Below are 14,403 nucleotides of genomic sequence, written 5' to 3' on the forward strand. Positions count from 1 at the left end.
AAAAAAAAAAAAAAAAAAAAAAAAAAAAAAAACAACAGTGGTCTTCTTGTTGACTTTAGGGAGGGAGGGGATGTTATAACTTTGGTTATTTTTTTTAAGGGAGCCTTTTAGAGATCTATACTGAAAATATTTATAGGTAAAATGCTATGATGTCTTGGCTTTACTTCAAAATAACCCAGGCCTGGGAGTGGGAGGAGGCATGGGTGGGAGTATTGAGCAAACAAGATTGGCCAAGATTGGTAACTGTTGAAATTGCGTGATGCGGACGTGGGCTTAATTCTGCTATTCTCTCTACTTTTGTATATATGGTTTGAAATTTTCCATAATAAAAGCCAGTTCTCTGATGGGGTTGTTGATACAAAATGTTCAGGATGGGTGTCGGGGGGTGGGGGTAGGGGTGGTCTGAGAGACCCCACCTGGAGGGCTGGGCCCCATTCTGGGCCATTCATCGTGAGAAGGCTTTTGACAGGCAGAGGCAGGGGGCCACCGTGAAGGGACTCCAGATTTTGACTCCTTTGTGTCAGCTGAAAAAACTGGGGTGCTCAGCTAGAGAGAAAAGATTTCGAGGGGGCAGGCAGAGCTGTTTTCACCCAAATAGAGGGCTATCAGGGAAGAGGGGGTCTGTCCCGGTCTAGGTCCGGGCCCACACACACCCTCTGCAAGCTCCGCCCAGGGGCCTTAGGCCAAGACTTTCCCCTGAGTCCCACCTGCCCCCTCCCAGACCCTAAAGTACTCCTCCCCCTCCTCCCAGCTTAGGCCAAGAGGAAGCAACATGACCCTGCCGGCCAAGTGGGGCTCTGCCAGCTCTGGAAGTCAGAAAAACATGAATCTGCTCCCTCCCTCAGCCTAAAACATCCTGTTCTCTACGTGTCAGGGATGAGGTCTCACTTGGCTCCCAAACCCCTCCAGGGAAGAGGCTGGGCTGAGGTTGCTCTCCAAATCACACAGCACTAATCCATCACATCTGGACGCAACTGCGCCCTGGGCTGCACTGCACAACTGTCTGTGAGCTCATCCAGGCCTCTGGAGGGGCTCTGCTGAGAGAGAGCTGGGGCAGAGCCAGGCCACCCTGCGCTGAGGCTCCCTCCCCAACGTGGGTGCTCATGGCATTGACCTCAGCGCATGATGGCAGAAAACACACTGCAGACCTCCGTTCCCAGCCATGAATTGGTGCGGGCCCGTGGGAACTTTCTTCTCCCTGAGCCTCTGCTGCCTCCTCTGTAACACGGGTTTGGGGGCGGGGGGCAGAGGCACTACCAGATGCAGCTCATCCAAGGTTTGCCTCTGTCTTTCAGGCCTCAAAAATTAGCTACAAAGACCGAACCAGGATGAGTCAAGGACAAGTTGCTTCTTGGCCAGAAGCTCCAGCAAGGCAAGAACTGGGCAAGGGCTCCCTTTGCTTCGTGCTTCCTCACCAGTAGAGAGGGGCTCACGATAACGCCAGTTTCACGGGGCTTTGGGGAAGCTTGGAGCAGAGGAAGAGTGGGGGAAGCTGAAGGATTATCACGACTGACCATGGGCGGCCAAGGCTGTGGTTCCCGGTGCTCCCTTCCCTCCTTCGATCCCGCCCTCCCCGACCTGGCCAGTTGGGAAATGAACCTTCTTGGATGCAGGGTTGTTTTCTCTGGCCTGGCTTCTGCTCAGGGCCTATGTGCACCCCGGATGGCGGGCGTGGGTGGAACATGGTGAGAGCAGGCTACCGGTGGAGACGGGAGGCCCAGTGCAGGCACCAGTTAAAGGGACACGGCCACTGGGCCTGCCCCCCACCCCCCCACTGACAGGCATAGGAGACCTTTTGTTTCTGGATCCGGACACTAAGAAGGCGCACACAACTCAAAGGATTTCTGATCCTGAAAGGTGCTGCTTTGACCAGCCACACTGGCACTTGGGGGTTAATTCTATTTGACCACAGTCAATATAATAGTATAATAAATTTGACCACATTTGATATTTGTATTAAAATTTGTGCTTCATTCCAAACCATCAGTGTTAGTTTTTTTTGTTGTTGTTTTTAATCAGAAGAACACTATTTTCAAACAACTATATGAAGAACTCTTGCCTATGGATGTGCTCTGGCTGAAACAGGAGAGGGACCCTTGAGCCCCCTAAGAGGGAGCTCAGATGCTAAGGAACATTTTTGTTTTGTTTTGGGAGTGATACATTCTGTCTCTCTTGTTCTCTGGTCCTTTTCCAGATGTGGATTTGAGCCTTGCCGATCACTCTGAGAGCTTACCAATGTCAGTCCAATACAGTCGGCGTCTGGTTAAGTGAGGATACAAGCTGAGCTGCTGCAACAAAGAGCCCCCCTCAATCACACATGTGTTTCTTTCTTTCTCACATATCAGTTCAGAGGTGGACTGGCTGATGGTCAGGGCTGGCAGGCAGCTCCGCTCTCCAAGGCCATCCAGGAAACCAGATTCCTTCTACCTTGGAGTATGGTGATTTATAATCCACTGGGTTATAAAGTACTAGAACATTCCTAAACCCCCACCATGCTGAGGTCTAGGAAGCCATCCAGGATAAACCTCTCTCCACACACTGTGCTCAGAACACAAGTCTGGGAGTCAGAGGCACGGTCCCACCTCCACTGAACTGTGTTCTTTGCCTCTGACTCAGCTTCGTCTGTGAGGGATCTGCCCTGCTCTGTCTACTTGGTGGGACTGCTGTGTTGATCCAAGGGGATCCTGCATTTGAAGTTCCCTTGGAACTGCCAGATGATGTGCAAATGCCATGTAGGTCATTCACCAGGTGGACTGGAGAGTAAGCAGGTCAGTGAAAGCCCCTGCAGCCCCGCCTCTCCACCTGGAGCCAGTGCTCTTCACTAGATCACTCTGACCAGGTCTCCTCAAGATGCGGAGGCATCTGCTCTAGGACTATACCTGTGCAGGGGTCCAAGGGATGCTTGGGAGGGGCTTCTCCAACAAGCACACAGAGGGCTCAGGGCTGACTGGGCTCTCTGGGCTCTGTTACAAGCCAATCCCACTTGCTGGATCCTTAGTTTCTTCACCTTTAGAATGGGCACAACCATACTCTATATTTGAAGCTACTGTCAATTTGTGATCAGTTATTATGGGCCAAGCTTTTTGTTGAGTGCTTACATGCATTAACTCATTTAATTCTATCTGTGAGCGCAGTACTCTTACTTATCAGTTTTTTATAGATTAGAAAACCAAAGATCAAAGAGGTTGAGTAACATGCCCAGGACTACACTGCTAGTAGGTAGTGGGGACAGGATTTGAATCCTACCTGCGAGACACCGTCTATACTATGTTCTGGCAGTTCTGTGATGAGTTAAGGGCCTCCTATCTTGGGGGTCTCAGCTGCCTCCTTTGTAAAATGAGGGGCTGGAAAGGAATGGGGCAAAGGGGACCTATACACATGACATCTTTGCACCTGTCTTGAGGCCCAACAAGAGCCCAACTGTGTACGTTGGACCAAACTGTCTTTGAGAGTCTCACTCCCCACAACATCCATTTCTGTAAGAAGAAATGCAGTGATCCTCACCATAGTCCTTCAGCGTCTTCCTCTTCCACCCAAAGCAAAAAGCAGAATCCCAATGGAAGACAGACGTCCACAGAGACCTGGAATGGTGGTGGACAGTCAGAGCTTCCCCCCGTGGGCCCCAAGGCATGGGTGAGAATGGCTGATAGGACTAGGCTCTAGGACTTGATATCCCTCTGATAGCAAAATAGGAAAGGAACTTAACTGAAGCCTTAACTTAAAAAAAAAAAAATTATCTACAAGTAGCACAAAACAGTCTGCTTCACTCAACACATAAAGAACTTTTATAGATCAAAATGAAAAAATCCCACTACCACGATGGAAAAGTCTAAGACAATTCACAAGAATTAGCAGAAATGACCAATATGCCTTTGAAGAAAAATCCAACCTTGGTAGTAATCAAAGAAATGAAAATTAAAGCAATAAACCATCTTAAAGTATTCTTGCAAAAAAAAAAAAAACTAACTGGAATTAGCTGAAGCTTCTAGATCTAACTACCAGTTTATAGACAATACAGGGGAGAGAACAATTTAAATGACACCTGGGGGATGCAATCAGCTAAAATTGAAATGGGAAAAACTTTATAAGACTAACAACCCAGTTTCTTCAACAAATAAATTTTAAGAAAAAAGAGGGGAAAAAGAACTTACTAAAGAAACTTAAAACTTACTAAAAGAAACTTAACAGCTATATCAACCAAAAGCAATGTGTGTACCTTATTTGGATCAAACAAACCAAATATAAAAACATCAGACAATCAGGGACAGTTGAATGCTGATTGGATATTCGATGACATTACGGAATTATTGTCCCTTTTTAGGGAGTGATAATGGTATTGTTATTAAAAGATTATTTATCTTTTAGAAATACATAAGGCAATACTTACAGATAAAAATATATAATGCCTGGAATTTCCTTTAAAATAATCTGAGGGAGGGGAGAGAAGGTGGGGATGATAGATGAATCCAGATCTGTCAGGAATCCATTCTTGTTGAAACAGAGTGATGGGCACATGGTGGTTCACTATACTATTCTTTTTTTTATTATTATTCCTTTTCAAATTCTTTTCCCATTTAGGTTGTTAAATAATATTGAGCAGCGTTCCCTGTGCTGTACAATAGGTCCTTGTTGGGTATCCATTTTAAATACAGCAGTATGTACATGTCACTCCCAAACTCCCTAAGTATCCTTCCCCCACCTCCCAACCATAAGTTTGTCGTTCTCTAAGTCTGTGAGTCTATTTCTGTTGAGTCTGTTTCTGTTTTGTAAATAAGTTCATTTTTATCATTTTTTTTTAGATTCCGCATATAAGCAATATCATATTTGTCTTTCTCTGACTTACTTCACTCAGTATGACAATCTCTAGGTCTCTATTCTGTGTTTATAAACAACAGATTTGATAATCAACAGTTAAGAAAAACCATGGTATATTGTCTGAAGTCTGAAAGGTTATACACAAAAATGTGTGAACTCAGTGTGAAATTACATTAATATGTTTATACTCTCTTTTTTTTTTTCTTAATCTGGAGCAGTGAGGACGATCAGGAGGAAAATAATGTTTAAAAATGGCTTTAAGCTAAAGTGTCATAGCTAAAGGGGCCACAGAAAGTCTGCCACTGTGGGCAGCCAGCTCCTCCCTCTGGGGGAGCACAGACTCGGCTTTGTCCCCTCAGCTCCTGGAGGTGGGGACTCCAGCAAGATGGGGCGGGGCGGGAAGGCAGGGGAAAAGGACAGCACCTGGGCCGGGCTCTGTGCTGCATGGTCCCAGCCACTCCTCACGCAGCCTGTGAGGAAAGGGTTGTTGGTCCTCCTTAGCCAACCTCAGTGGAGAACTGGGCCTCAGAGAGCTCAGCGGAGCTGTCCGAGGGGATGAGGGAAGCAGCCAATGTGTGTTGACAGGTGTTCCATGCTGGGTACCTCCCTTTCATCCAGCTCTGCTGGTGGGTACCATTCTCCCCACGTTACAGAAGAGGAAATAGCTTCGGAGAGGTGACATGACTCACCCAAGTTCACTCAACCAGGGGCTGCCCAGGATCAAGACTGGCCTCAACCCTTTCCCTGGATGCTCACTCCCACAGTTCCCTGTGCCTGAAAGGGGCTGGGCCAGGGCTCAGGGGAGCTTCCATCTTAACACGGGGCAGGGTGACTCACAGACACGGGCTCCAGGTTGATGGGGGAGCAGCCTTAAGTGTGGACAAGGGCCTGGCTGAGGGGGCAGGGTCCCTGGATGCCTGGAGAGACTGAGCCTTCTCCTCGCCCGTTCAACTGGGATGGGCATCAGCTGCCTCTGGTTGAGGCCAGCAAGAGACCTTGGGTAAATGGGAACGTGGCTTGTAAAGTGCTGTATAAAGTGCAGTCTTGGGGTGGTGGAAGGAACACCTGTGCACACAGTAAGTCCCTCTGCAGCCGCCTTGTCCGAGCCTCACCTGTGAAGGGACGGCACTAAGACTGCTGTCAGGGAAGGGTAGAAGGGACAGGGCACGGCAAGGAACCCAGCCAGTGGAGCACCCAGAGGGCCTCTCCCTCCCGCAGCCTCCTCCCACCCACCCAAGGCAGCTCAGGCCCTTAGGGAAGCTCTCCAAAAGGCTGACGACTGGCCTCCTCCACAGACTGCAGAAGCCCTTCAGACTACCTGGCAGGTAAAGCCGTGGCCTCCAGGGGCCGCGTGCCTGGGCCCTGACCGGCTGTGCTGGGCCAGGCCTGGGCGCCTCTGCAGGCCCTCCGGGCAGGGCTGGTCTGGAGGGTGGGGAGCCGGGGCTGCCCCACCCTGCAGACTCGACCTTCCACCTTGTGATGCTGGTCTCTCCTTCTGGTCGACCTGCGGCAATGGGCTTCTCCACTCCCTCTCTCCTTTTTTGTCTCTCTCAAATCGGCCTCTCTTCCTCAGTATCCTCTCACCCTTTCTCTCTCCCCCACCCCCTTTCTCTTGCCATTTTAGTTCCTCTATTTCCTTCCTTCTTGTTCCGTTTGCCTCTCAGACTCCTTTTTCTCTCTATCCTCATTCATAGTTCAGACCCATCTGTCTACCTCCAAAGTTTCTTTCTGTCCCAGCCTCTCCCTTGCTCTCTGTATTCTTCCCTCTCTCCTTTGTAATTCTCTGGTCCTCTGCCTTTATCTCTCTGCCTTTTTTGTCTCCATCTTTCTCTCCGATTTCTCTCACCATCTCTCTCTCTCTCTCCCTCCCTGCATCTCCCTCTCTCCATCTCTCTCCATCTGGCTTCGTTCCCATCTCCCTCCCTCTTCCCTCCCTCTCTCCTGCTCCGTCCTCGCGGTCCGCGGTCTCCCCGACCGTCGCCCCGCGTCCGGGCCCCACTCACCGGTGAAGGCACCCGAGGCGCGGAGCAGGGCAAGCCCGGCCAGCGCGCAGAGCAGGGGCCGCATGCTGCCGGCTGGCGGAGCGCAGCGCCGCGTCTGCCCGCTGCCGCTCTCCCCGCCCTCCCCGGGATCGCGCCGGCCGGCCCGCCCGGGAGGAAATGCTCGCAGTCCCCGCCAAGATTCCTGGGCGGCTCCGGGCTTTCTGGCTCGAAAGAGCCCGCCCCCTCCAGAGACCCCGCGGGCGGAGGGGCGACGCGCCAGGCTGGGCGCCTCCCCTGGAAGGGGCCGCGCTCTGAGCCCCCGCGCCTCCCCCGGGCCTGAGCGCAGAAGAGTGGGCGATACAGCCGGGGGTCCAGTGATCCGTTATGAGCCCATTTCACAGACGGGCGGACTGCAGTTTCGAGAGAAGTGCCACCCACACCTGTGGCACGGGATCTGAATTCCTGACTGCACGGAGTGTGGAAGCTTTTCTCTGCCCACCAGGAACAAGTAATCAACTCTCATGACATCGAACAGAGTGTTCAGCACATACTTAAGGTCTGTACTAGTTAGTGTTAGGTAAACTTTGGAGGGGGGAGAAAAGGAAATAATTCTCATATTCACATGTCTGCACTTGAGGAGTACGTGGTCTAGTGACCACCCCAGTATGAATGAACAGTAACTAAGCTTTGTTTGATTTATTCTACACACACCATCTCTCTGATCTTCACTGCACCCCCATCAGGAGTGCATTACGTCCATTCTGCAGACCAAGAAACTGAGGCTCAGAGATGTTAAGAGCCTTGCCAATAGTCACACACTTGGTGTAATGTGGAGTCAGGATTTGAATCCAGTTCTGTTATTGGTAGATAATAATATATTGATACAACGTATTAGTGAGAGCCGGGTTCTTTCTCCATTCTAAGCAAACCCAGAGTAAAAGCTGGGTGGGTTTTTCAGTTAACTTCAAATCATCTCCACCTCCCTCCAGTTTAAAAAACAGTAATTGAACCTTCACCTATGGGACACGCCCACTCAACAAATGGAAAAAAAAAAAAAAAAAAAGTTAAGATTTGGGAAAACAAAAAGCAAAAGCCACAGCCCTAACATCTGCACTGCAGAGCCTTGAGTGCATGTCCTGGCTGCCAGTGGAGCCCCTTCATTGCCAAGCCCAGGAGTATGTTTTTATCCATCAAGGGGCCCCTTTAGGGTTAACTGGAGCCCTTGCAGATCAAGGCTGCACCTCTGCCTTCTCTATTACTAACTGTGGCTGTGCAGTTGTACAAATATAGCCACCACACTAAGCAATAATCCTTCCTTCTCACTTCTTCCTCCAGATAATAGCCTCAGGAACAGAAATTCAGGTTTTGAGTCAGCAGATCTTGGACAGAGACTTGGATCTAAATTTTTAAAAAGCTCTCTTGGGAATTGGGATGCCCACATGAACTGGCTCAAAAGAAGGATTTATTTCAGAAATGCCAAGAAGTTTTCACACTTGGTAATAGGACTTTCTTGGTAGTTTACCTCGGTGGGAAGTTGTCAAAGAACAGTCAAACCCACAGGTTTGCAGCTCAGAATAAGTGGGCTGCCTAATATTTCGAATTTGCAATAAAACAACATATATACAATACTTTATTTTATTTTATTTTCAGTACGTGGGCCTCTCACTGCTGTGGCCTCTCCTATTGTGGGGCTCTGCAGCATGTGGGATTGGCATGTGGGATCTTCCCAGACCGGGGCGTGAACCCGCATCCCCTGCATCTGCAGGCAGACTCTCAACCACTGTGCCACCAGGGAAGCCCCTGCAATACTTTCTTATTGTGGTAGAGGTGCAAATTAATAAAGCATGCAGGGTAAAACCCCTCCCTGTCACAGACTCCCCCTACCGGGTGATTCTGTTACAGACCAGGCTTCTTGGCCTTCTTAATCAACAGAAATTGATAAGAAGCCAGACAAGAAATTCAGGCAAGGCTTTACTGGGACTGGTGCTGCAGCACAAGGGAGTGAAAACAACTAACAGTTTCCCTTGCTTACTCCCTGGGGGGGAGGGGAGGCTGAGCTGGTTCCTTATGTGGGGTGAGGGTAGGGGTGGGTCCATGGGTCTTGCTGGAGGGGTGGTCAGGTGGTCTGCCCACCCCCTTGGTGGTGCTGCGTGCAGGGCGCATGCACAGTACCCTGCTTTTGCTCCCTGTTCCTCAGAAGTGGCAGTTGGGTTTTGGTCCTTTTGTATCTTCTTGTTCCTAATTTGCCCCAACTGCCCATGCACGCAGTTATTTTTAGTCCTGTATAGTTTCTTTGTATTATGTTGCTGGAGGAGACATTCGTCCAGGTGCAAGCACTGCAGCAAAGGGTCCCAGGTCCCAGGTCCCAGCCTGTCTCAATTCCAGTCAAGTTCCCTCAGCTTGGTGGACTCTTCCAGTTCCTTGTCTGTGCATTCCCTATCCATCTAATATAAATTCAGACACAAATATATAAACATAGGATTGAATAATATAGTTTGGGGATTTGTTTTCACCTTCATGTTCATCTCAGTCAACACCAAATCTTAAAGATCATTCTATATTAGTACACCTAAATCTGAGACAGGCAAAATATCTCATGATTGAAGGCACTATTATTTGTCCAGATGATCCCCTGTTGATGGACATGGAGTTTGTTTCCTTGTGTTTTTTCCCAATATAAAGCATGCTTCAGTGAACATCCTTTTGCATGTATCTTTATCTATATATTACATAATTCTGTATTTCTGAAAGGCCTTATTCCTGGAAGAGGAATCAGTGATTCAGAGGGCCTTTTACATTTTGCTAGATATGCCAAAGGCTCTTACTAAGCCCAAAGGAGGGCCGGGGCACTGAGAGCAAGGCTCCAAGGTGCACCCAGTTACATTGTAGTTTATGTTGCAGTTGTGCTGCAGGGGGTGCCATTTACATAAAATACATCTGGAGTGGGAAGAGCTGAAGTGGATCTGGCAGCCCTGTACATTCTCCAACACTGAATATTTATCTTTTGATATTTTGACAGTTTGATGATGAAAAAAATGTTACCTTTTTGCTTCTATTTACATGCTATTTATTGAGTGAAGATGAGCTTTATTTGCCTAGTCAAATACTTTTTTCTATTTTTCCCTCTTTTCTTTACATATTCTGATTATTAATCCAGTAATGCCTGATAGATATGTTGGCAATGTTTTCTTCCATTCTTCTATTGTCTTTAACTTTCCTTGTGATATCTTTCATCATACAGAGGTTTTAGATATTTATTTAGGTAGCCAAATTTCTCAATATTTTCTTTTATGGCTTCTAGATTTTACAACTTGCTTATGATTCCTCACATCAGGAATATAATCAAATTATATTTGATTCCTCAAATATAAAAGTATTTTCCAACATTTTCTTCAAATAGCTTAAAGTTTTTTTAAAGGTGTAACCTCTAATACTTCTAGAATTTTTATGTGGTTCCAAGGAACGATTCAAGCTTAAATTATTTTCCCACATGGACATCTAAATAGCCTGCTCTTTATTGCACAGTCCGTCCTTTAGCCACTAATTTGAACATAAAACAAGTTGTTGGTTCAGCTATTCATTCCCAAGTGGAGGTCCAAAAAAATCTCTCGCCATCATGTCTGTTATAAGGTCAGAGAAACAAAACTAAAATAAGCTTATCATTTCAATAAATACTGAAACTATTATTTTATGAAATTAAATAGCCATCCCAGACTTAAAAACAACAACAAACTCTAAGAGGTAGAAATAAAGAAAATAAAAGTACATTTTCTTCATTAGATAACTACTTTTACCTTACACAACTGGTTCGCACATACCTGCAGGAGAAAGGAGAGTGGCACCCTTTAGGAAGCCAGGAATGAGGTAAAGACACCATCCATCACCACTGTTAATTATCTGTGGTCTGAATGATGCAATAAAGTACTAGTGAAAAGAAGAGTTATCGTAAAGGAGACAAAATACTGATATTAGTAGAAGATTCAATTGCTTTCTCAAAAAATCCAGTAGAGCTAAAAGAACTACTTGAATTACTCAATAAATGGGCTGGATTTAAGATAAGTGTTTGGCGATCAATTTATTTCCTGGTACCAACAGAAGCCAGCCCAAACATATGAAGGAAAACTTCTGGGCAGGATGATAAGGACCCAGTTTGCTAATGTCCTCCTTCCAGTGTTCTCTAGAAATAACCAATGAAGTTAAAAATAGGGGAAACTAGGGAAATATGCCAACCATATGCTGGGCCTCGAAGCAAGTTGGTGGCCAGTTGGGACTGATGACAAGTATCATTATTTATTATTACTCTGATATTTGCTAAACTTCTTTGAAACAGGTTGTGCTCAGGCTGTCCATATGTTGTTTTATTTAATCCTTGCCCCAAGAAACCTAAAAGGAAGGTGTCTTTATCTCCTTTTCAGATAAGATATATTTGATTAGGTCAGAGGGCGGCAGATCCCAGGTTGGAAGGCAGGTGGATCTGATTCTAAAACTCACTCTCTCTTTTTTTTTTTTTTGCAGTACGCGGGCCTCTCACTGCTGTGGCCTCTCCCGTTGCGGAGCACAGGCTCCGGACGCGCAGGCTCAGCGGCCATGGCTCACGGGCCCAGCCGCTCCACGGCACGTGGGATCTTCCCGGACCTGGTCACGAACCCGTGTCCCCTGCAACGGCAGGCGGACTCTCGACCACTGCGCCACCAGGGAAGCCCTAAAACTCACTCTCTTAAGCATTATCAGGCCCCAGGTGAGTAACTAGGTAGTGAGGAAATCTGGAGGGAGGTGGAGGTGGAGGCAGAAGAGGACAAATCGGGTATTTGGGGGCTCAGAGTGGCAAGTCCTTAAGCAGTTAGGGGGAGACGACCCCTAACTGCCTGCATAGCTGAAGTGCCATAATGTGCAAGCTTTCCTTTCCTCTAATGCTTCTGTCACCCTGGCAGGTAGCACCAAGATCCATGGTGAACACACACAGTTTGAGGCCTGGAGAAGTTAGGTGGTGGCCTAAGGTCACATAGAAATGTGGGGATTTGCTCCCAGGGTGCCAGTGCCCCGATAGGCAACGCTGCAGGATGTGCACGGCCTCCCAGCCTGGCCATGTTGTGGGGAAAATGGGGGCAGAGGGCATCTGGCAGGGTTTGTTCTCCTAGTTCGCACCCAAAGGCAAGGGGCCAAGGCAAACAGGAAGTAGGGGCTGGCCATCCCTCTGGGGCTGGAGGCTGGAGAGAGGGACCACCCACTGAAAGGGCCTCAGTGGCTGGGAGGGTTGGAGCCCTACAAGCCTCCTTGTCTTCTTGTCTTGGTTCAGATAAGACCCGTTTCAGGCAGCCTTCAGCCCCACGTGGGCCAGGCCACCCCCTCTCGGCACAGATGGAGCAGGGCTGCTAGCCCAGGGCCACACAAGTTACAGGCAGAGAGCGTGAACCAGTGGAGTGTGGCTATAGATTCCTCTGTAGGGGATGAAAGGTGTGGGGGACCTAACAAGGTGAGATTTAAGAAGGTTTTTGTTTTTTAAAAAATCTACCCCCTTTCTGGCAAGCAGTCCCAAATTCTCCCAGGTAGGGGAAGATATAGGAAGATAGGGAAATCTGCTGGGCACAGGGAGGAGTGAAGTGGGGATGGGGGTAGAGGCCTAATGTTAACAACTATAATATCAATCATTGTAATCGTAAAGGCCAACATTCACTGATGCTGACATTCATTGATTCCGACTTTGCGTCAGGCGCTGTTCCAAGCACCACATGCTTGTTTCTCAGTTAATCTCGGCTGGTACTGTATGAGCAGGGTTCTGTAGTTATCCCAGAGGTTGGCAGGAGCAGTTTCCCACCCAGTGTGTTTTGAAGTGTGATGAATCCACATTAAAGGTGGAGGAAAACAGCCTAACAGGGTCCACCTGCTCAGTTCTGAGATATTTTTGCATAGATTCACATTGCTCAGTGTCAGTTCAGTTCATTGGTAAAGCCATAGACATTTCCCAAGAATGTGTTCATTTATGACTCCGGGATCCTTGTGGGCTTGGGAGGGTAGGTAGTCAGTGGCATTTCCCCTAGTTCTGTGAGAACTTTGTCTGCAATGTTCTCTAGGGAGATGATCATTTTTTCCTCCTTGAGACCGGAGTTGGGGTAAAATATAAACCAAGAACACTCCTTGTGTACTGGCCTGGGTTCTTGGACTCTTTAATCAATAGAAATTGATAAGAATGCAGACAAGAAATTCAGGCAAGGCTTTACTGGGACTTGTCCTGCAGCATGAGGGAGTGACAACAAGTAATGGGTGTCCTTGCTCACCCCCTGAGGGAGGGCGAGCCGGTCCTTTAAATGTGGTTGATGCCAGAATCTTGGTTCCCTGTCCACCAATGCCGAATAGAAATACTGAGACAGTTTGGAGGCAGTAGAAAAGAGTAGCTTTATTCTTTTGCCAGGCAAAAGGGAAACACAGTAGGCTAACGCCTCAAGAACTGTGCCCCCTTCCCTGGGGAATAGGGAAAGGTTATAGAGCCCGCGGCTCCTGGTCTGGAGTAGGTGATAAGGCTCAAAGTAATTAAGGTCTTGCATTTCTTTTCTTCTGCAAATTCATGGCCAAAGCTGGCGTCAGGTGGCTCAGCAACCGGGTCTGGTGTCCCTGAAGTTATCACCATGACCTTCTTTCTGAAATGAAGAGTGCTACAACGGAGGGTAGGGGGAGAAGAAATGCCAGGTACAAAGGGTGATTCACATGGAGTCAGAGAGCAGTCAGCATTGTGAAGGACAAGTCTAGCTACAAGTGTTTGTTAGTAGTAACAGCTAAAGAATAACCAAGATTGCTTAACTCTTTCAGCCCTGTTTATGTTGTTTCCTCAGCCAGGTGATTGTTGCAAAGAGGGGGTAACAATAACTCCTACCTCATGGCAGAAAATGTGAATTTCCTTGCCTGCCTCTGAGGAGCTTTCCTGAGCTGGTCACTGTTGTTTCCTCACCTTATTTATCTGCAGGCTGGGAGTTCCCTGAGGGTAGAAATGGTGTGAGCAATGCAGAGGCCTGCAGAGGCCCTCAGGTGGAGTTAAGGGTTTCCAGGTGTTACCAAGTACAAGCTCACACTGCTTGCAACAGGACAGGCCAATAAATTCGAGAGAGAGGAGTTGTTGGGGGCAAGGAATAGTGACTTTATTCAGAAAGCCAGTGGACCACATGGACTAGTTTCCCAAAGAACCATCTTGCCCAGGTTTGGATGCTAGTTTCTTTTATGGAACAAAGAGGGGGAGGTGAGGATGTAAAGTAGAAAAAGGAGATATATTTCCTGGTTCTGGCCAGGAGGGGGTGTGTTAATTTCTTCATTCCTGAAGCCATTCACAGGTGGGCTTGGTCAGGATGTTTCCTGTGAGCTTAAACAAAGGTATTTTAGCTTAACCCTCAGGCATGGGAGGCAGGGTTTTCAGAGATGGGCCATTATGTATACTTTAAGGTATAGCCCACACCCCTTTAGTGATTAACTTGTAGCAAAAGAGGTAGAATACAAAGGTTAAAGAAAAAGAAACAGATCCAATATGGAGTCAGATTTGTTGTTCCCTATTACACAGGGAGTCAGGAAAGTCAACTGCTGACCAAGTAAGAGCCAGCTGCTGACTCTGCTTCCTGAAGTA

General features: G+C 47.7%; 1 protein-coding gene across 1 annotated transcript in view; it reads right to left on the reverse strand.

Annotated features, from left to right (window-relative positions):
* Nucleotides 1-6,882, reverse strand: part of PLAC9 (placenta associated 9) — a 12,974-nt gene extending 6,092 nt beyond the window's left edge. Inside the window, exon 1 of the mRNA XM_007464213.1 lies at nucleotides 6,819-6,882. Coding sequence (XP_007464275.1) covers nucleotides 6,819-6,882 — 64 coding nt within the window. The remainder of the gene's footprint in view (nucleotides 1-6,818) is intronic.
* Between the last annotated feature and the right edge of the window lie 7,521 nt (nucleotides 6,883-14,403).

The sequence above is a fragment of the Lipotes vexillifer genome, unplaced genomic scaffold (assembly GCF_000442215.2).
Source record: "Lipotes vexillifer unplaced genomic scaffold, Lipotes_vexillifer_v1.1 scaffold59, whole genome shotgun sequence".
Lineage (NCBI taxonomy): Eukaryota > Metazoa > Chordata > Mammalia > Artiodactyla > Lipotidae > Lipotes > Lipotes vexillifer.